Raw genomic sequence first — 19,872 nt, 5'->3', positions numbered from 1 at the left:
AAAGGGCTCAATTCAACAAGATTTAACTATCCTAAATATATATACACACAGTATCAGAGCACCCAGATTTATAAAATACTACAATTAATAGATCTAAGAAAAGAGATAGCCATACAATAATCATGGAAACTTCAACACCACATTGACAGCAATAGGCAGATCATTAAGTCAGAAAACTCACAAAGAAGCTCTGGACTTAAACTGGACTTTCAACAAAACGGACCTCACAGACATCTACGGAATACTGCACCCCACAACCACAGAATGTACATTTTTTCTCATCTGCAAACAGAACATTCTCTAACATTGAACACATGCCTCAGTCATAAAGCAAGTCTCAATACATTTAAAAATAAACTAAATCAGGCTGGGCGCGGTGGCTCAAGCCTGTAATCCCAGCACTTTGGGAGGCCGAGATGGGCGGATCACGAGGTCAGGAGTTCGAGACCATCCTGGCTAACACGGTGAAACCCCATCTCTACTAAAAAATACAAAAAACTAGCCGGGCGAGGTGGTGGGCACCTGTAGTCCTGGCTACTCGGGAGGCTGAGGCAGGAGAATGGTGTAAAAACCCGGGAGGCGGAGCTTGCAGTGAGCTGAGATCAGGCCACTGCACTCCACCCTGGGTGACATAGCGAGACTCCATCTCAAAAAAAAAATAAAAAATAAAAAATAAAAAAATAAATAAACTAACTCATACCAAGTATCTTCTCTGACCACAGTGAAATAAAATTAGAAATCAACACCACGAAAACCTCCCAAAACCACACAAGCACATGGAAACTAAACAACCTGCTTCTTAACGACTTTTGAGTAAACAACGAGATTAAAGCACGATTTAAAAATTCATTGAATCAAATTAAAATAAAGATACAACATATCAAAACCTCTGGGATACAGCAAAAGTAGCGTTAAGAGGAAAGTTTATAGTGCTAAATGCATACATCAAAAACACAGAAAGATCTCAAATTAACAACCTAACATCACACCTAATGGAACTACAAAAACAAGAACAAATTCAACCCAAAGCTAATGGAAGAAATAACTAAGATCAGAACAGAACTAAATAAAATTCAGAACCAAAAAAATATAAAAGGATGAACAAAATGAAAAGTTTCTTTTTTGAAAGGATAAACCAAATTGACAGACCACTAGTCAAGTTAATCAAGAAAAAAAGAACCAGAGAAGCACAATCAGAAATGACAAAGGTGACATTACAACTGATACCACAGAAACACAAAAGATCCTCAGAGATGACTATGAACATCTCTATGTGTCTGAAAATCCTAGCCAGAGAAATCAGACAAGAGAAAGAAATAAATGACATCCAAATTGGAAAAGAGAAAGTTAAATTGTCCCTCTTTGCAAACAACATGATCTTATATTTAGGAAAACCAAAAGACTCCAAAAAAACCTCTTAAAATTTATAACTAAATTCAGTAAAGTAGCAGAATACAAAATAAACATCCAAAAATCAGTAGTGTTTCTATACACTAACAATGAACTACCTGAAAAAGAAATCAAGAAGGTAATCCCATTTACAATAGCTACAAAAACATAAAATAATTTATAAATTTAACCAAGGAAGTGAAAGACTTCTACAAGGAAAACTACAAAACGCTGATGAAAGAAATTAAAGAGGACACAAACAAATGAAAAGACATCTCATGCTCATGGATCAGAATAATTAATGTTGTTGGCTGCGCATAGTGGCTTATGCCTATAATCCCAGCACTTTGGGAGGTCAGTGCAGGTGGATCACTTGAGGCCAGGAGTTCAAGACCAGCCTGGCCAACATGGCAAAACCCTGTCTCTACTAAAAATACAAAAATTAGCCAGGCATGGTGGCATGCGCCTGTAGTCCCAGCTACTCAGGAAGCTGGGCACGAGAATCGCTTGAACCTGGGAGGTGGAAGTTGCAGTGAGCCAAGATCACACCACTACACTCTAGCCTGGGAGTCAGAGCAAGATTCTGTCTCAAAAAAAAAAGAAAGAAAGAAAAGATAAATTAATGTTGTTATATGACCATATTACCCAAAGTAATCTACAGATTAACTGTATTCCCTATCAAAACATTAATATTATTTTTCATAGAAATAGAAAAAAATCATAACATTTCTATTGATCCACAAAAGACCTTAAGTAGCCAAAGCAATCTTGAACAAAAAGAACAAAGCTGGAGGCATCAAACTAACTGACTTCAAAATATATTTCAAGGCTATAATAAACAAAACAGCAGGGTATTGGTATGAAATAGACAAATACACTAAATGGAACAGAATAAAGAACGAAAAAACAAATCCACATAATTATAGCCAACCGATTTTCAACAATGTGCCAAGCATATCCACTCGGGTAAAAGACAGCCTCTTCAATAAATGGTGTTGGGAAAACTAGACATCCATATGCAGAAGAATGAAACTAGGTCACTATCTTTCTCATTATACACAAAAATCAACTCAAGATGGATTAGTGACCTAAACATAAGACCTAAAACTATAAAACTACTAGAATAAAATACAGAGGAAACATTTCAAGACATTGGCTAGGCAAATATTTTATGGCTAAGATCTCAAAAGCACAGGCAACAAAAAAAAAAGTAGGCAAAAGAGACTATATTAAACTAAAAAGCCTCTACACAGCACAAGGAGCAATCAACAGAGTGAAGAAATAGCCTGCTGAATGGGAGAAAATATTTGCAAGCTATTTATCCAACAAGGTACTAATATCCAGAATACACAGGAACTCAAGAAACTCAACAGTAAAAAAAAAAAAAACTAATCTCAATAAAAAGTGGGCAAGGACATGAATAGACATTTCACGAAAGACATACAAATGGCCAAAGGTTTATTTATTTATTTATTTAAGATGGAGTCTCACTCTGTCACCAGGCTGGAGTGCAGTGGTGCAATCTCGGCTCACTGCAACATACACCTCCCAAGCTCAAGCGATTCTCCTGCCTCAGCTCCCAAGTAGCTGGGATTACAAGTGTACATCACCACACCCAGCTGATTTTTTGTATTTTTAGCAGAGATGGAGTTTGGCCATGTTGGCCAGGCTGGTCTCAAACTCCTGACCTCAGGTGATCCACCCACCTTGGCCTCCCAAAGTGCTGGGATTTGGCCCAAAAGGTGTGTTTTTAAAATTCTCAACATTACTAATCATCAGGGAAATGCAAATCAAAACCACAATGAGATATCATCTAACTCCAGTTAGAATGGCTATTATTAAAAAGACAAAAACAAATAAACAAAAATAACAGATGCTGTCAAGGATACAGAGAAGAGGTAACTTTTGTAACACTGTTGGTGGGAATGTAAATTATTATGGCCACTATGGAACACAGTATGGAGATTTCTCAAAAAAACTAAAAATGTAAATACCACACATCCAGCAATCCCACTACTGAGTATCCAAAGGAAAGAACGTGAGCATAACAAAGAGATTCCTGCACACTCATGTTTACTGCAGCACTAGTCACAATCACAAATATATGGAATCAACCCAAGTGTCCACCAATGGATGAACAGATTTTTTATTTTATTTTATTTTATTTTTTGAGACGGAATCTTGCTCTGTCACCCAGGCTGGAGTACAGTGGCGCAATCCCAGCTCACTGCAAGCTCTGCCTCCTGAGTTCACGCCATTCTCCTGTCTCAGCCTCCTGAGTAGCTGGGACTACAGGTGCCTGCCACCACACCTGGCTAATTTTGTGTATTTTTTAGTAGAGACGGTGTTTCACCATGTTAGCCAGAATGGTCTCGATCTCCTGACCTCATGATCTGCCCTCCTCGGCCTCCCAAAGTGCTGGGATTACAGGTGTGAGCCACCGCACCCAGCCTGAATAGATTTTTTTAATTTGGTATACATACACAATGGACTACTACTAAGCCATTAAAAAATGAAATCATGTCATTTGCAGGAACATGGATGGAATGAGAAGTCATTATGTTGAGTGAAATAAGCCAGGCCCAGAAAGACAAATATCACATGTTCTCACTCATATGCAGGAAATAAAAGAGTTGACTCATAGAATTAGAGTAGAAAAATAGATTCCAGAGGCTGGGAAGGGTGAGTGGGTGGGAGGAGGGATGAAGAGAGGTTGGTTAATGGATATGAGCATACAATTAGATAGAAGAAATAAGCTTTAACGTTCGTCAGCAGAGTAGGGTGACTATACTGTATACAATGTATTACATATTTTGAAATAGCTAGAAGAGAGGACTTGAAATGTTCCCAACACATAGAAATTATAAAAACTTAAGGTGATGAAGACCTTAAATACCTTGACTTGATCCTCACACATTCTATGCGTGTGACAAAATAGTACATGTACCCATTAAATACATTCAAGTATCATGTAGCAATAATAAAAAATTAGGAGGCATGAAATCTTCATATATTATAGCAGAAAGTCTTTGCCAAATACTGCCTCAAATTGATGAATCAGGAATAAAATTGTATTACTTTAAAGTTTTAGTTTTGTTTGTCTTTTGTTTTGAGACAGGGTCTCGCTCTGTCACCCAGGTTGAAGTGCAGTGGCTCAATCTCGGCTCACTGCAACCTCCACCTCCCAGGTTCAAGTGACTCTTGTGCCTCAGCCTCCCAATAGCTGGGATTACAGGCATGCACTACCATGCCCAGCTAATTTTTGCGCTTTTGGTAGAGACAGGGTTTCACCATGTTGACCAGGCTGGTCTTGAACTTCTGGCCTCAAGTGATCTGCCTGGGATTACAGGCATGAGCCTCCCAAAATGCTGGGATTACAGGCATGAGCCACCACGGCTGGCCACTTTAAAGTCTTAATGGTAATTTTCAAAAGAACTAAAAAAGAGAAACAGTTAAAACACGTCATTTTGTAGGAGTCTTATAAACAGCTTCTCATTTTATTATAGAGATAGGGATCTCACTATGTTGCCCAGGGTGGTCTTGAACTCCTGGCCTCAAGTGATCCTCCAGCCTCAGCCTCCCAAAGTGTTGAGATTACAAGTATATGCCACCATCCCCAGCCCAGCTTTAATTTTTTATAATACGAGCAGATATTATTTGGTGTTTATTATTTTCATTTTAATTCCTCATCCAGAGACTAGAACTCCCCCAACCTCACAGACAAGAAGAAGGAGGGTTCAAATAAGAAAAGTTTGAAAGATCTAAGGCTGTTTAGCCAGAAGAAGAGACTTAGAAATCCATAATAAATGTCCTTAACCACTCGAAGTGTGGCCATAGGAAAAGGGATTTTCATTTATTCAGCGAAGTTTCACAAGTTAGTACCAGGATAAGGAACTGAATTATAGAGGCTCTAATCCTGACTTGCTACAATATGGAACTGTCAAACAATTAGAAGTTCACAAAGATGAGACGGACCTCCTTATACAGTAGTGAGTTCCCTGTTTCTAGAAGAGTTAAAGGAAAGGCTGGACATTAGCTAGTCAGGGAAATGGTTTTAAAACATGATTCTTATTTCACATAGAGAGTTAGACGATCTAGATTCTAAATGGCCCGAAGTTCACTTCCAACTTTATGATTCTAGAATTGTAAAGAGTCTGTAATTTCTTTAGTAATCTATCTCATCTAGTCATTTCTTACTTTCAGGAACTATTTCCATATGACTATACTTTAAATTAATCTCATGTTTATTTTATCCCTAGGTAAAAGTAAAGAACTAGGAAAGGGAAATTAAAATACTGAACGCCAATTGCGTGCCAGACACATCCTAAGTATTTTACGTATATTTTATCATTTAATTCTAACGTAATAGTAAGAGAGCCTTATTTTCCCATTTTATAGATTTTAAAAACTGAGGTCCAGGCTGGGCATGGTGGCTCACACCTGTAATCCCAGCACTTTGGGAGGCCGAGGCAGGCAGATCATGAGGTCAGGAGTTCGAGACAAGTCTGGCCAACACAGTGAAACCCCATCTCTACTAAAAATACAAAAATTAGCTGGGTGTGGTGGTATGTGCCTGTAGTCCCAGCTACTCGGGAGGCTGAGGCAGGAGAATCGTTTGAACACAGGAGGCAGAGGTTGCAGTGAGCCGAGGTCACGCCACTGCACTCTAGCCTGGGCAATACAGCAAGACTCTGTCTCAAAAAAAAAAAAAAAAAAAAACAGTTCCAAAGAGATCAAGCTACATGCTGCAATCACATAGCCAAATGATTCATGATTCTGGAGCCAGGATGAAAACCCAAGGAGCCTAATTAAAGAGCCCAGCTTCTTAACCACTCTGTGCAGTCTCTCTCTCTCTCTCTCTCTCTCTCTCTCTCTTTGTCTCTCTCTCTCTCTCTCTCTCTCTTTGTCTCTCTCTCTCTCTCTCTCTCTCTCTCTCTGAGATGGAGTCTAGCTTTGTCACCCAAGCTAGAGTGCAGTGGTGCCATCTCGGCTCACTGCAACCTCTGACTCCCAGGTTCAAGCAATTCTTCTGCCTCAGCCTCCCGAGTAGCTGGGATTACAGGCGCCCGCCACACGCTTGGCTAATTTTTGTATTTTTAGTAGAGATCGGGTTTTGCCGTGTTGGTCAGGCTGGTCTCAAACGCCTGACTTCAAGTTATCCGCTCACCTTGGCCTCCCAAAGTGCTGGGATTATAAGCGTGAGCCTCTGCATCCGGCCTGTGCAGTGTCTCTCTTACATATTCCACTGTAAGCTAACAAAAAAGGCAGAACTGACATCATTGCAAACCCAGGCCTGCCTGACTCTAATACCACTTTATTTCCTAGCTTTAATTCTTGCTAGCAGAATTAAATGCAACATGGAAGTTTAGTTTCTGATCTCACTGATTTTAACTTCTATAATTCATAGGAAATGGGTGTGTGGCTTGCCCAGGCAAAATGACTGCTTTCCTCAACAGTAGGTTATTTCAAGAAAACCAATGAGAAAAGTACCAACCTTTGGTAGTTTTTAAGACATACTGCAATATGAAACTACCAAAATCTTTTCAGGTAATATATTTATCATATATATGACAAATCACTTGGACTTTTATTTGTGAAATTTTCTTGAAGGAACTGAAGTAGAGTCTTCAAGCAAATCAGAAAAGCTGAGTTCTGTAGAAACCACACCCTAGCCCTGTGGCTACTTCTACTTCTGCAGTGCTTCTGGACTTCACTAATAAAGTAAGTTTCCTACCTCAAAAACAGAGCTTTAGAAAGCATTATGAAGACTCTTCCTGAGGCTGTTAATGTGTCAGTAAAACCACTTGATGGTATTTTTGAGTAGTAAATCTCTGGGAGTCACAATCCTATGAATAAAGTACTTTATTAAAGACCTCAAGTTTTTTTTATTGCCCATATAACTTTTTTTTCAATTTTTACGATTTTGGCAGGAACTTCATCCCAAAGTGAATGTGTTTCCAAAGTCTGAACAACATTGCATCAGTCATTTACAAGTGAAGACACTTATATAAAAAGAGGAATAAGTTCTGGTTTTTGAATGTGCTATTATAAATAAATATTAAATTCTTCCTAATAGTCAAGTCTCTTTTAATCCGTCCTCTCCCCCCCATATCCAAATCTTGATAATTTAATAACTACTAGCTATAATTGAATTAAAAGTTACTTATTGAGGACATTTGTGTGGCTATTTATTGTCATTGTTCCACTGACTAATAAATAGTTTCTGGCATCAGACTTGTATGTAGGATGTAGCTGTGAATATATATGGAAAGAAGATTATTGCTGAAGGTACAATAATGTAATGATCTGGGTTCAAATCCTAGCTTTGCCATTTAATAGCTGTGTGAAGTTGAGCAAAGTGAATAACCTCTCTGATCACTTAACACAATGACTGTGCTAATGGTAAGTATTCAATAAATGAATATTTCCAAATCATTGATTTTGCTTTCTAAGTACCATTTCCCAGTATTAGGAACCAAAGCGCTTTAAATAATTGGCTGGTAGGCCGGGTGCCGTGGCTCATGCCTGTAATCCCAGCACTTTGGGAGGCCAAGGTGGATGGATCACTTGAGGAGTTCGAGACCGGCCTGGCCAACATGGTGAAACCTCTCTCTACTAAAAATACAAAAAGTTAGCCAAGTGTAGTGGCACGTGCCTGTAATCCCAGCTACTGGGGAGGCTGAGGCAGGAGAATCACTTGAACCAGGGAGGCAGAGATTGCAGAGAGCTGAGGTTGCGCCACTGGACTCCAGCCTGAGAGACAGAACGAGACCCTGTCTCAAAAAAAGAAAGAATTGGCTGGTTTTAGTTCAGTGGCCTGAATGTTGCAAGAGAGCCTGTGATGACATCTTCAGCCAGAGATCAAGGAAGACTTGAGAGACTAAAGGACTCATGCTACAAAGTCACAGGGGACATCCTGAAGGAGCTTCTGCTGGACAAATTTGGAGAATTTGGAGCACTGAAAGACAATAATTGATTATAACACAGTAAATAAATAAAAATCCTTGTGTCCATAGAATTGAAAACAAAAGGAAAGAAAATAAAGAAAGCTTTCCTTTAGAGAAGAATACCGCCTAATAGATGGGAGGAATGATGAAATTAGAATATCACCACTTTGCCACCCATGATGTAATAGTTAATCCAGACAAGAAGCGGTGAATGCTAACATCACTACATAAAGTCATAGGGAACAGGAATAACCTGATGATTATCACCACACAGAAACTTAACTGCAGAAGAGAAAAAATGTACACTTACACCAAAGAGATTGGTAGTCAAACTTAGTGTCACCAGCAGTGGAACCCTCTAACATTATTTGCCTTCTAATAGAATGCAACGTGAAAAATAATATGTAATATTCTTGCCAAAAGCCTTAACCTGAATCCAATCCAGCCTCTAGATCCAACTTTTAAATTTACAGGAAACAAGTTAAACCACACAGTGAAGAAATAATCAGGCCACTGCTCTGTACTCTCCAAAAGGTCAATGCTGTTTGAAAACAATAAGAACAACAACAACAAAAAACTGAAACCAATCAACAAATGCAGTGAATTAACCTAGGTGGGATCCCAATTTGGGGAAGAAAACTGCTGGAAAAGACATTCTTGTAGCAAGTGGTGAAATTTGAATGTGGAGTGATACTAGATGATTATTAGCTAAGCCAAACTTGGTGGCTTAAAACAACAACCACTGGCCGGGCGCGGTGGCTCAAGCCTGTAATCCCAGCACTTTGGGAGGCCGAGACGGGCGGATCACGAGGTCAGGAGATCGAGACCATCCTGGCGAACACGGTGAAACCCCGTCTCTACTAAAAAAATACAAAAAACTAGCCGGGCGAGGTGGCGGGCGCCTGTAGTCCTAGCTACACAGGAGGCTGAGGCAGGAGAATGGCGTAAACCCGGGAGGCGGAGCTTGCAGTGAGCTGAGATCCGGCCACTGCGCTCCAGCCCCCGCAACAGAATGAGACTCCGTCTCAAAAAAAAAAAAAAAAAAAAAAAAAAAAAAAAAAAACAACAACCACTGATTATCTCACAGTTTCTATGGGTCAGGAATCTCGGCACGACTTTGCTGGTGGTAATTCTGGCTCAGGGGCTCTCCTAAGGTTAGGGCCAAGCTGTTGAGCAGGGCTGCAGTCCTCCCCAGGATTGCCCAGAGGAGGATTCCCTGCTGGGCTCACTCACAGGGTAGCTGACAGGCCTCAGGTCCCTGCCACGTGGGCCTCCCGAGAGGTGGCTGAGTGTCTTCACCACACAGTAGCTGACTTCCCTCTCCCTAGATCTACCTCACAACACGGCCCCTGGCTTCCCTCAAGAGCAAGTGATTCCAGAGAGATCAACAGAGTGTATCTAGGACAGAAGCCACAGCCTTTTTATAACCTAATATCAAAAGTGATATCCATCATTTCTGACATATTCTATTCTCTAGAAGGGAATCAGTAAGTCCAGACCATGCTCAAGAGGAAACATATAAAAAAAATGTGCATGCTTGAAAACCACCACAGATGGTATCCGGCATTACAGTTAACTTTCAGATGCAGCAGTGGTATTGTGGTTACATAGGGCAATGTTCTTATTCTTAGGATAAATATGCTGACATAGTTAGAGGCAATACATATGATGTCTGCAACTTATTTTCAAGTGGTTCTGCAAATATATCTATGTTTATGTAACAATAAATAAACAATAACATATATATTGTTTATATAAAATAATAAAGCAAATAAAACAAAATGCTAACCATTGTTGCATCTGGGCGGAGGTGGATGGGTGATCATTGTCATATTCCTTAACCCTTTCTATATATTCAAAATTTTTTAAAAGAAAATGTTGGTGAAAAATAATGGAAAGTTATTAGGTTGATGCCATTAAAAGTCATTGCAAAAACCACAGTTACTTTTGCACCAAGCTAATACTATGGACTGATTTGTGTCTTCCCCAAAATTCGTATTTTGAAGTCCTAACCCCCAATGTGATGGTATTTGTGGGTGGGGCTTTTGGCAGGTGATTAGGTTCAGATGAAGTTTTGAGGGTGGGAACCTCACCATGGGATTAGTGCCCTTAGAAGGAGAGACATCATAGCACTTAGCTTGCTTGCTCTCTGTGTGATATGTGAGGACACAGAGAGAAGGCAGCCATCTACATGCAGGATGAGGGCCCTCACCAGAACCTGACCATGCTGGCACCCTGATCTTGGATTTCCCAGCCTCCAGAATTGGAGAAATACATTTATGTTGTTTAAGCCACCCAGTCTATGGTACTGTGTTATGGCAGTCCAAGCTGACGATGAGGGCATTGACAATAATAAACGTTGCCCTTTCCACAGAGTTAATGTGTCAGGAGAATAAAGCCAGTGGTGCAAAGGGCTTTTTGATGCAGGAAATTAATTGAAAATAGAAATTATTGTCATGACTGTGCTTTCCAACTTCCCATCTCACCTCGGTGTGGCTGTCACTAGACAGAGAAGGCCCAAAAGAAATTCCCGAAAAGGCAACTCCTTCTCCTGCACCCACCAATTCCACAGGCCCCTCCTCAGCCTGTGGGCCACCACTAGCCCTTCACCCCCAGGGAGGCTCCCTTTATCAGCACCAGTCCTTAGCTGATCTTAAATTCCATCTGCTAGGCCATTGCCATTCACTTTTTTCCTATGTACTTTTACTAATTGATTGTACAAGCTCTTTTTTAACTTTTGGAAATGAATCATTATTATTAATCCCATGATAAATTTCTTTATCACAAAATTATAATTAAGGGATTATATAGTGTTAAAAAATATATATGGTATTAAGTCCCATGCTCAGATAGGTTGCAAATCATTTGAAAAGATCAGCCAATTCATTGTGTAAATAAAAGTTTATAATTCAGTCACTTCCCTTTGGCAATATCTGTCAGAATTACAAGGTCCATGTCCTTTGGCCCAGCGAGTCTACTTCTTGGATTTTGTCTTACTGATATATCCTCCCACATGAAGAATGATAAAAGATTACTCATAATACCTGTATTGATAATAATGTATAGGATATTGTCATTTGTGTTAAAATATAAATAAAAAGAGAAAAATATAGTGTGCAGAGTGTGTCAACATTTGTGTTAAAAAGAAATTAAAAGAGCATGTGTATGTGTGTAAAATATTTCCAGAAGAGTATATAAGAAATCACTGGGGCAGGGCACAGTGGCTCATGCCTGTAATCCCAGCACTTTGGAAGGCCCAAGTGGGAGGATCACTTGAGGCCAGGAGTTTAGGACCAGCCTGGGCAACATAGCCAGACCCTGTCTCTACAAAAAAAATGTTTTAAAAGAAAGAAATTGTTAACAGAGAGGTTGCCTCTGAAGAGAACCAGATGGCTGGGGAGAGGGGTATGGGGAACATGTTTCACCATATACTCTTGTACATTTAGAATTTTGTTTCTTGTAAATATATTACCTATTTGTTCAAATATATTAAATTTAAACTTTTTAAGATCCTATAATTTAACTAAAGTAAGACATCTTCTCTACAAATTCTTTACTTTTAAGTGTTTTGTATTTCTTTTTCCCATTTATTAAAAAAGTGTGGCCAGGCACAGTGGCTCACGCCTGTAATTCCAGCACTTTGGGAGGCCGAAGCAGATGGATCGCTTGAGGCCAGGAGTCGAGACCAGCCTGGCTAACAGAGTGAAACTCTGTCTCTATTAAAAACACAAAAATCAGGCTAGGCGCGGTGGCTCACGCCTGTAATTCCAGCACTTTGGGAGGCCGAGACTGGCGGAACATGAGGTCAGGAGATCTAGACCATCCTGGCTAACACGGTGAAACCCCCATCTCTACTAAAAATACAAAAAACCAAAATTAGCCAGGCATGGTGGCGGGTCCCTATAGTCCCAGCTACTAGGGAAACTGAGGCGGGAGAATGGCGAGAACCCGGGAAGCAGAGCTTCGGCGAGCCACGATCGCACCACCGCACTCTGGCCTGGTCTACAGAGCAAGATTCTGTCTCAAAAAACAAACAAACACACAAAAAACTAGCTGGGCATGGTGGTGGGCGCCTGTAGTCCCAGCTACATGGGAGACTGAGGCAGGAGAACTGCTTGAACCCAGGAGGCGGAAGTTGCAGTGAGTCAAGATAGTGCCACTGCACTCCAGTCTGGATGACAGAGTGAGACTCCTTCTCAAAAATTAATTAATTAATTAATTGCAATTAAAATTTTTAAGTGTACATGTAGCCAATGGCCTGTTCAAGTCACCTTGTCCCATGTCGTCCCCAACCCTTCTGCTGAGTGCAGGCTCTTAAATTGTGATCAATAAAAAAAAATTGTCATCAATAGTTCTAGGGCACTTATCTGACGTCCATCTCTTCCATTTCTACTTCTCAACATGATCCCAGATGCACACGTATACTTCACATATCGTACCTGGTTCAGCTTGTCTTTCTCTTCAGTACAGGAGACAGCTTTTTTCTGCTCTCTGTTGACTTCTGAAGCCAGCCTCATGATCGTTTCTCTGCTAGCTTTTGCCTCCATCTCATGGACATTTATAGTCTCTTCAAGAATAACAATTTGTCCTTTCACGAATTCATTTTCCTTGCACAGCTCTCTAAGCTGAAGAGAAAGCAATTACAGCTGTCCTATAAAAATTAACAATTTCATACATTTTCTCTAAGCAACTCACATCTATAGACAGCATTATCATATGAAAAATGTAAGAGCACTATCCCTGCATGGACTCGAAAGGTCACATTTTCAAAGGCAGCCTCTAAACTCTGTTTTAGACCTGGGAGTCCAATTCAAATTATCCAAAAGGTGGCCACAAGGCAAGGATAATGAAGCCAAAAGCGTCCCGAGGGAACACACATTAGCAAACCTCTGGCTGCTAAATACACCAGGTAAGGCGAAGCTCTACAGAGGCTACAGTAGGCGATGAAGCAAGGGACCTGCCTTCAGCCCATGTCCACTCAGACCTACTGCAGTCAAGACACCATGTGGCACTGGAGGAAATACAGAGAACACAGGGCCATGCTTTTTAAAAATATATATATATATATATTCTTCTATTTAATATAAGCATAGGAAAATTCTGAATAACAGCTCAGTGTTTATCATAGGGAATTGAGATTAGCAGGGCTTTTGCTTACTATGTTGTGCACTGGAATGGTTAACTGGGAGCATTTATAAGATTTACAAGGGGAAAATAAAAGCCAGCAGGCTCCTTGACCTCAGGGAAGGAGCCACACAGACAAACTCACTCTGTAGGGCCAGGGGAAGGCCTGTAGGGTGACTTGAGACCCCTCAGGACAGGGCCAGCATTTTGTGTTGAGACTCTCCGTGGAAGTGATGTATCTTTGAGCCTCAATGCTCTGAAAACATGGAGCCCCACTCCCAGCTCACGCTGTCCCCTCTCTCTCCAACACTCTTCCTCACGTTTGCATGATCGCTCCTCAATAGCCCTCAAAACTCCCGACCTCAGGGGGGCGCTCCTCAGACGGTCTCCGACACCCGTGACTTGCTTCCCTCTGTATCCCTGCATCCTAATTGGTTTTTCTGTATTGCACCTTTCACCATGTGGAGCAATCATACATATTTATTTGGTTATTTCTTCACTATCCTTACCCCTTGAAAACGAAATCTCTAGGAGAGCATAGACATAGTCTTGTCTCATTCACTGCTCTCTCTCCAGCACTCAGAACAGTGTCTAGCATATAGTAAGCACTCACTAAATATTTGCGAAATGAAGGAATGAATGTCAAATTATTAGGAATGCATGGTTCCTTGGGAATGCGTGCACACACGTGTTTATGAGGGCGTGTGAAAGCGAAGGAACAGTTTTGAAACCAGAGCCATTTTGTTCTTGGAGGAACACCTAATGAGGCTGCAGTCTCGGTCAAGACAGCAGACTTCCTGATCTGGGCAATTTTTTTTTTTTTTCTTTTTAAGACAGGCACCTGCTCAGGTGGCGGAGATGCCAAAGCTCCCGATTCCTACCCTCTGTCGTGAAATATAGATTCCATTACTGTTCAGCTAAGCTGAAGCCAACAAATCCCAGGAGGAAATTGCCATCAAAAAGATGGTTTCTTACTCATTTTTCCCAAGTGGAAGAAACCCACCACACCACGCAGGGCCATGGGGAAGCACCAGGGCCAGTCGGGAGGCAGAAGACGGGAGAAAAGCTGGCCAGAGACTTTATTGTCGCCTCCACAGGAAGGAATAAGCAAAACAGAGTAAGCAGACTTAGGGTTGGCTATTGAATGATTTCAGTGGCTCTTGGGGTGTAGGGGCTGATCCGAGCTATTTGGGGGACTTAGGGCAAGGGGCAGTAGCCTGAAGGTAAGAACCAGTTGTAGGAGGTGACTGGGGAGTGGGCTCCGGATTGGTCAGTTCACACGTGAAAGCTCTGCTGGGAAGAGCAGGCTCTTCCAGCTCAGCAAGACCCCAGAAGTCAAAGCCTTAGAAATACAGAAAAGACAAGGGCATGATGAATGTAGTAGAAACACCCAGATTAGCACCGGGAGATTGTGTCTGATAGAGAAAAGGGTGTCACGGAAGGAGCTTCTGAATTCCCTTTTCTTTTCCCCATCATTTGGTTTGAAAGATAATTCTCAAATGACAAGTGGACTTTTACAGCCGAGCTCCCGGTCACAGGTTAGCCATAGGGAGCAGGAGGAGAAGCATCCAGCACCCATGAGAGCATCAGGTGGACCCATGGTCCCAGCTATCAAAACCCATCCATGAGGTGGAATACTTCCCAAAGTCGAATGAAGTCATCTTGCGGCTTTCAGAGAGGACGTTTGGGAAGCTCACTAGTAGACACCTGAGAGATGACTTTTTAAAATGGCTGCATTTTAAAAAGGCTGCATGATAGGCCAGACATGATGGCTCATGCCTATAATCCCAGTACTTTGGAAAGCCAAGGTGGGAGAATCGCTTGAGCCCAGGAGTTAGAGACCAGCCTGGGCAATATAGTGAGACCTCAACTCCATTTAAAAAAAAAAAAAAAAAGACGCATGGGTGCTGGGCATGGTGACTCACAACCGCAATCACAGTACTTTGGGAGGCAGAGGTGGGGTAATTGTTTGAGGCCAGGAGTTCAAGACCAGCCTGGACAACATAGCAAGACCTCGTCTCTAAGTAAATAAAATAATTAGCCAGACGTGGTGCACGCCTGTAGTCCCAATTACTTAGGAAGCTAAGGCAGGAGGATCACTTGAGCCCAGGAAGTCAAGGCCACAGTAAACTAGGATCATGCCACTGTACTCCAGCCTGGGTGACAGAGCAAGATCTTATCTCTAAATTTAAACCAAATAAACAAACAAACAAACAAAAACAAACATAAAAAAACGACTGTATGGAAATCTGTCAGGAAGCAAGGATATGAAAGGTTTGTAAATAGCCAAAGAGAACCATGAGCACTCAGATACTTTCAGGCATCCTAATGAAGCACTATGGGCCAAGTGAATTATTCAGTTAATATTATTTATTTCTGGCTTAACGGTAATCTACTATTAAAGTAGAATTTTTGCTATTTGTTTTTTTGTTTTGTTTTGTTTGTTTTTTTGAGACAGAGTCTTACTCTGTGGCCCAGGCTGGAGTGCAGTGGCTTGATCTCACTGCAACCTCCGCCTCCTGGTTCAAGTGATTCTCCTGCCTCAGCCTTCCAATTATCTGGGATTACAGGTGCCCGCCACCATGCCCTGCTAATTCTTGTATTTTAGTAGAGACGGGGTTTCACCATGTTGGCCAGGCTGGTCTCGAACCCCTGACCCCAGGTGATCTGCCTGCCTGGGCCTCCCAAAGTGCTGGGATTACAGTCGTGAGCCACCATGCCCAGCCACTATTTGGTTTTAATGTAAATTTTTACAGTACTTTAGAACTCACACTCAATCAGTATCCTAAAAATGACATGCAGCTGGTTTTGTGTGAGTATATGTCTGGCTGTAACTAAAAGGAAAAAATCTCCCTAAAGCAAATGGTTAAAATGAGTAATTAATTGTATATGACAACCTAAATATATTTTAGACAAAGCCATTATCTCTTTTGGAGAATAATTAATTCCAATAATGCTAGAAAAGATCTTGGAATTGAGGCTCAGGAAGGTGATATGACTTGTCCCAAGTCACACAGTTAATTAATGCTACACTTGGGCTACTGTGCCATTCTCCTGCCACCCCCACTCAAACTCAACCACAGCACTTCCTTTCATGCCACACGTCAGAATCACCACTACATTTATAGACTTTTTAATCTGCATACAGATACCTTTAAAATTAAATTTTCATCTGATGCTTTGTCATTTCTCTCGTCTGGATCCAAGCAGTCATGCAGTTGAATCAGAAATTCCTCATGTTTCCTACAGTTCTTTGAAACTTGTTTCTTATTCTCCTCATTTTCTTTTGAACACTTTCTGTTAGGCAAATAACAAGTAAGTCAGAATTTAACACCATGGAAGATAACATTCATCAAACCAAGTCAGAATATAAGCTCTCTGGGGGAAATAATTGTCGTTTTCAACGCAACACAGTTTCCCAGACACAGAGCAAATTATTGTCACAGAAGCCCTATAAAGCCCTATAAAGGAAAGAGAAAAGTGGCAGCAATTTTGGGACACCTATGCTTTGCAGAAATATAAGGAAATCTTCAAGGCATTGTGGACTTAGTAACAGGAGGGGAAATGGATTCCCTTAGCCTCAACCCTTTAGGATCTCTAAAAATGGAGGCACGTGTCTGGAGCACAGTGCTCACAATCCACATAGCCATGGGTCTTCACTGGGGCCTCATGGGGAAGGACAGTGCTACCACATTGGTTCTAGAGGATCAAGCTTCATTTTATTTTCAAACTTTACAATACAGTGATTTATTTATAAGGGTCCTGGTTCGTGGCCAGGCATAACTATAATAACAAATACTTCAAAAGCAGAGAAGGTTCTCGCCTCTGGAAAAGAGATGTGTTCAATCACCAGCAAAGTTCATTACGAGTTTTCACATGCCCTCAGTCTTTAAAGAGTATTGCAAGAAAGGAAAGAAAATCATTATATTGAAGAGATGTCTGAACCCACATGTTTACTGCAGTTCTATTCACAGTAGCCAAGACAGGGAATCAACACAGGTGCCCATCAGTGGGTGAATAGGGGGAAAAAATATGATATATGTACACACTGGAATACTACTTAGCCTTTTAAAAGAATGAAATCCTGTCAGGAGTGGCAATATGGAAGAACCTGGAGGATACTATGTTAAGCAAAATAAGTCAAGTACAGAAAGATAATTACCTCATGTTCTCACTCATAAGTAGGAGCCAAAAAAAACTGAACTCATGGAAGCAGAGTAGAATTTTGATTATTAGAGGCTGGAAAAGGTAGCGGATGAAGGAGGATACAGTGAGGTTAGTCAATGGCTATAAACTTATAAAGATGGTTATAAAATTATAAAGCTAGATGGCAGGAGTAAGTTCTAGTGTTCTGTAGCATAGTAAGGTGAATACAGTTAACAAGAATTTAGTTTTCAAATAGCTAGAAGAGAGGATTTTGAATGTTCACAACACATAAAAATGATAACTGTTCAAGATGATGGATGTGCTAATTTCCCTGATTTGATCATTATACATTGTATACATATATCAAAATATCACTCCATATCCCATAAATAAGTATAATTATTACAAGTCAACTAAAAATAAAAGGAAAAAAAAGAGCATTGGAAGAGTATTAGAATTGGCCAGTCAAGGAAAAAGGAAATTTGTGGTCTATTATGAATATATTATTTCAAATCTCAGATAGGTTTGTTGAAATAGTATGGTCTATTTCTAATGCTTTAAATGTTAGCAACTAAGAGATCGTCAAAAATAGGCATACTTTAAAGGCAAATTAGAATCATTTCAGTAATTTAGTGTCATTTTTTAAATATCCAAGATAATAAACATGATTATTGCTTTTCCTTTTTACCATGTTGAGTGTTTACTGCAAATTCCTTCGATCTATTCAAAGAGTAACAAAGCATGTAATTGCAGATACTCAAAGCATATCAGATTTCTATTTAGAAAAATGTGTAACGATGAAAGACTAACATTGCTGTCTCTGAGTTCTTATTTTAGCATATGAAAAGTAAAACTCTTCAGTCTTTTGGACCCAGGAAAGGCATAATTAATTGTATGGTGCTGATCAATTTACATATATGATTCCATACATTAACCCCAAGATTTCAATCTTTCTTCTCCATTCCAAAGGTCTCTAGACTACTTCCATTTCTATTTGCAATTCACTTGACCCAACAAAGTTTCAAGAATCTACCCTAAGAAAATAATCACAGAAATGTAAAAATATGAATCATATAGATATTCATTGCAGCTTGGTTTATAGTAATTTTTTTAGTGGAACTAACCTAAGAGCCTGTAGAAATAGCAAAAGTAATTGATTGAGTAAATTATGATATTTCAAGCAATGGAATATAATGAGTCATTTAAAATTATGTACCAGGCTTGGCACAGTGGCTCACGCCTGTAATCCCAGCACTTTGGTAGGCCAAGGTGGGAGGATTGCTTGAGGTCAGGGATTCAAGATCAACCTGGGCAGCACGGCAAAATGCCATCTCTACCAAAAAAAATTAAAAATCAGTTGGGTATAGTGGCATGCACCTGTGGTCCCAGTTACAAAAGAGGCTAAGGTGGGAGGATCGCTTGAGCCTAGGAGGTCAAGGCTGCAGTGAGCTATGATTGCACCACTGCACTCCAGCCTGCGTGGCAGAGTGAAAACCTGTCTCAAATAAGTAAATAAATAAAAGTATATGCTAAATGAGTTTTTAAATATTTGCAACATATAGCCAGGCACAGTGGCTCACTCCTGTAATCCTAACACTTTGGGAGGCCAAGGCAGGCAGATCACTCGAGGTCAGGAACTCGAGACCAGTCTGGCCAACATGGCGAAACCCGATCTCTACTGAAAATACAAAAATTAGCTGGGAGTGGTGGCACACGCCTGTAATCCCAGCTACTCAAGAGGCTGAGGCATAAAAACTGCTTGAACCTAAGAGGTGGTGGCTGCAGTGAGCTGAGGTCATGTCACTGCACTCCAGCCTGGGTGACAGAGCAAGACTCTGTCTTTAAAAAATATATATATAATTTATATAAATATATATAATATATAAATTATATATATTTACAACATATGATTCAGTAAAAATAGTACACTACCTAAAGTCATTTGTATATGATCTTCTGAAAAATCTATACAACAAAATATTAATATTAATTATAGCTCTTCTATAATCAAAAGCTTTTAAGTAATTATTAATTTCTTCTTGACACTTTTCTGTATTTAAAAAATATTTTTTACAATATGCATATAGTGTTTTTATTACTCATTTATTTAATAAATACTTATTGAGTACCTACCATACACCAAGCCCCATTAAAGGTGCTAAAGATACAATAGTAAACAAAAGAGATACAAATCCAGCCAGGCGCAGTGGTGTGCACCTGTAGTCCCAGCTACTAGGGAGGCTGAGGTGGGAGAATCACTTGAACC

General features: G+C 40.3%; 1 protein-coding gene across 2 annotated transcripts in view; it reads right to left on the bottom strand.

Moving 5' to 3' along the window:
- The window catches only part of LOC105489040 (coiled-coil domain containing 170), a 137,393-nt gene that overhangs the window by 66,131 nt on the left and 51,390 nt on the right, over positions 1 to 19,872 (bottom strand). For both annotated transcript variants that reach the window (XM_011753619.2, XM_011753621.2), the window contains exons 3-4: positions 16,613 to 16,757; positions 12,776 to 12,961 (exon numbers count right to left, since the gene is read on the bottom strand). In XM_011753619.2, the coding sequence (XP_011751921.2) occupies positions 12,776 to 12,961; positions 16,613 to 16,757 (331 nt within the window). The remainder of the gene's footprint in view (positions 1 to 12,775; positions 12,962 to 16,612; positions 16,758 to 19,872) is intronic.

The sequence above is a fragment of the Macaca nemestrina genome, chromosome 5 (genome assembly GCF_043159975.1).
Source record: "Macaca nemestrina isolate mMacNem1 chromosome 5, mMacNem.hap1, whole genome shotgun sequence".
NCBI classification, from domain to species: domain Eukaryota; kingdom Metazoa; phylum Chordata; class Mammalia; order Primates; family Cercopithecidae; genus Macaca; species Macaca nemestrina.
This window is presented reverse-complemented; position numbering and strand designations above follow the sequence as displayed.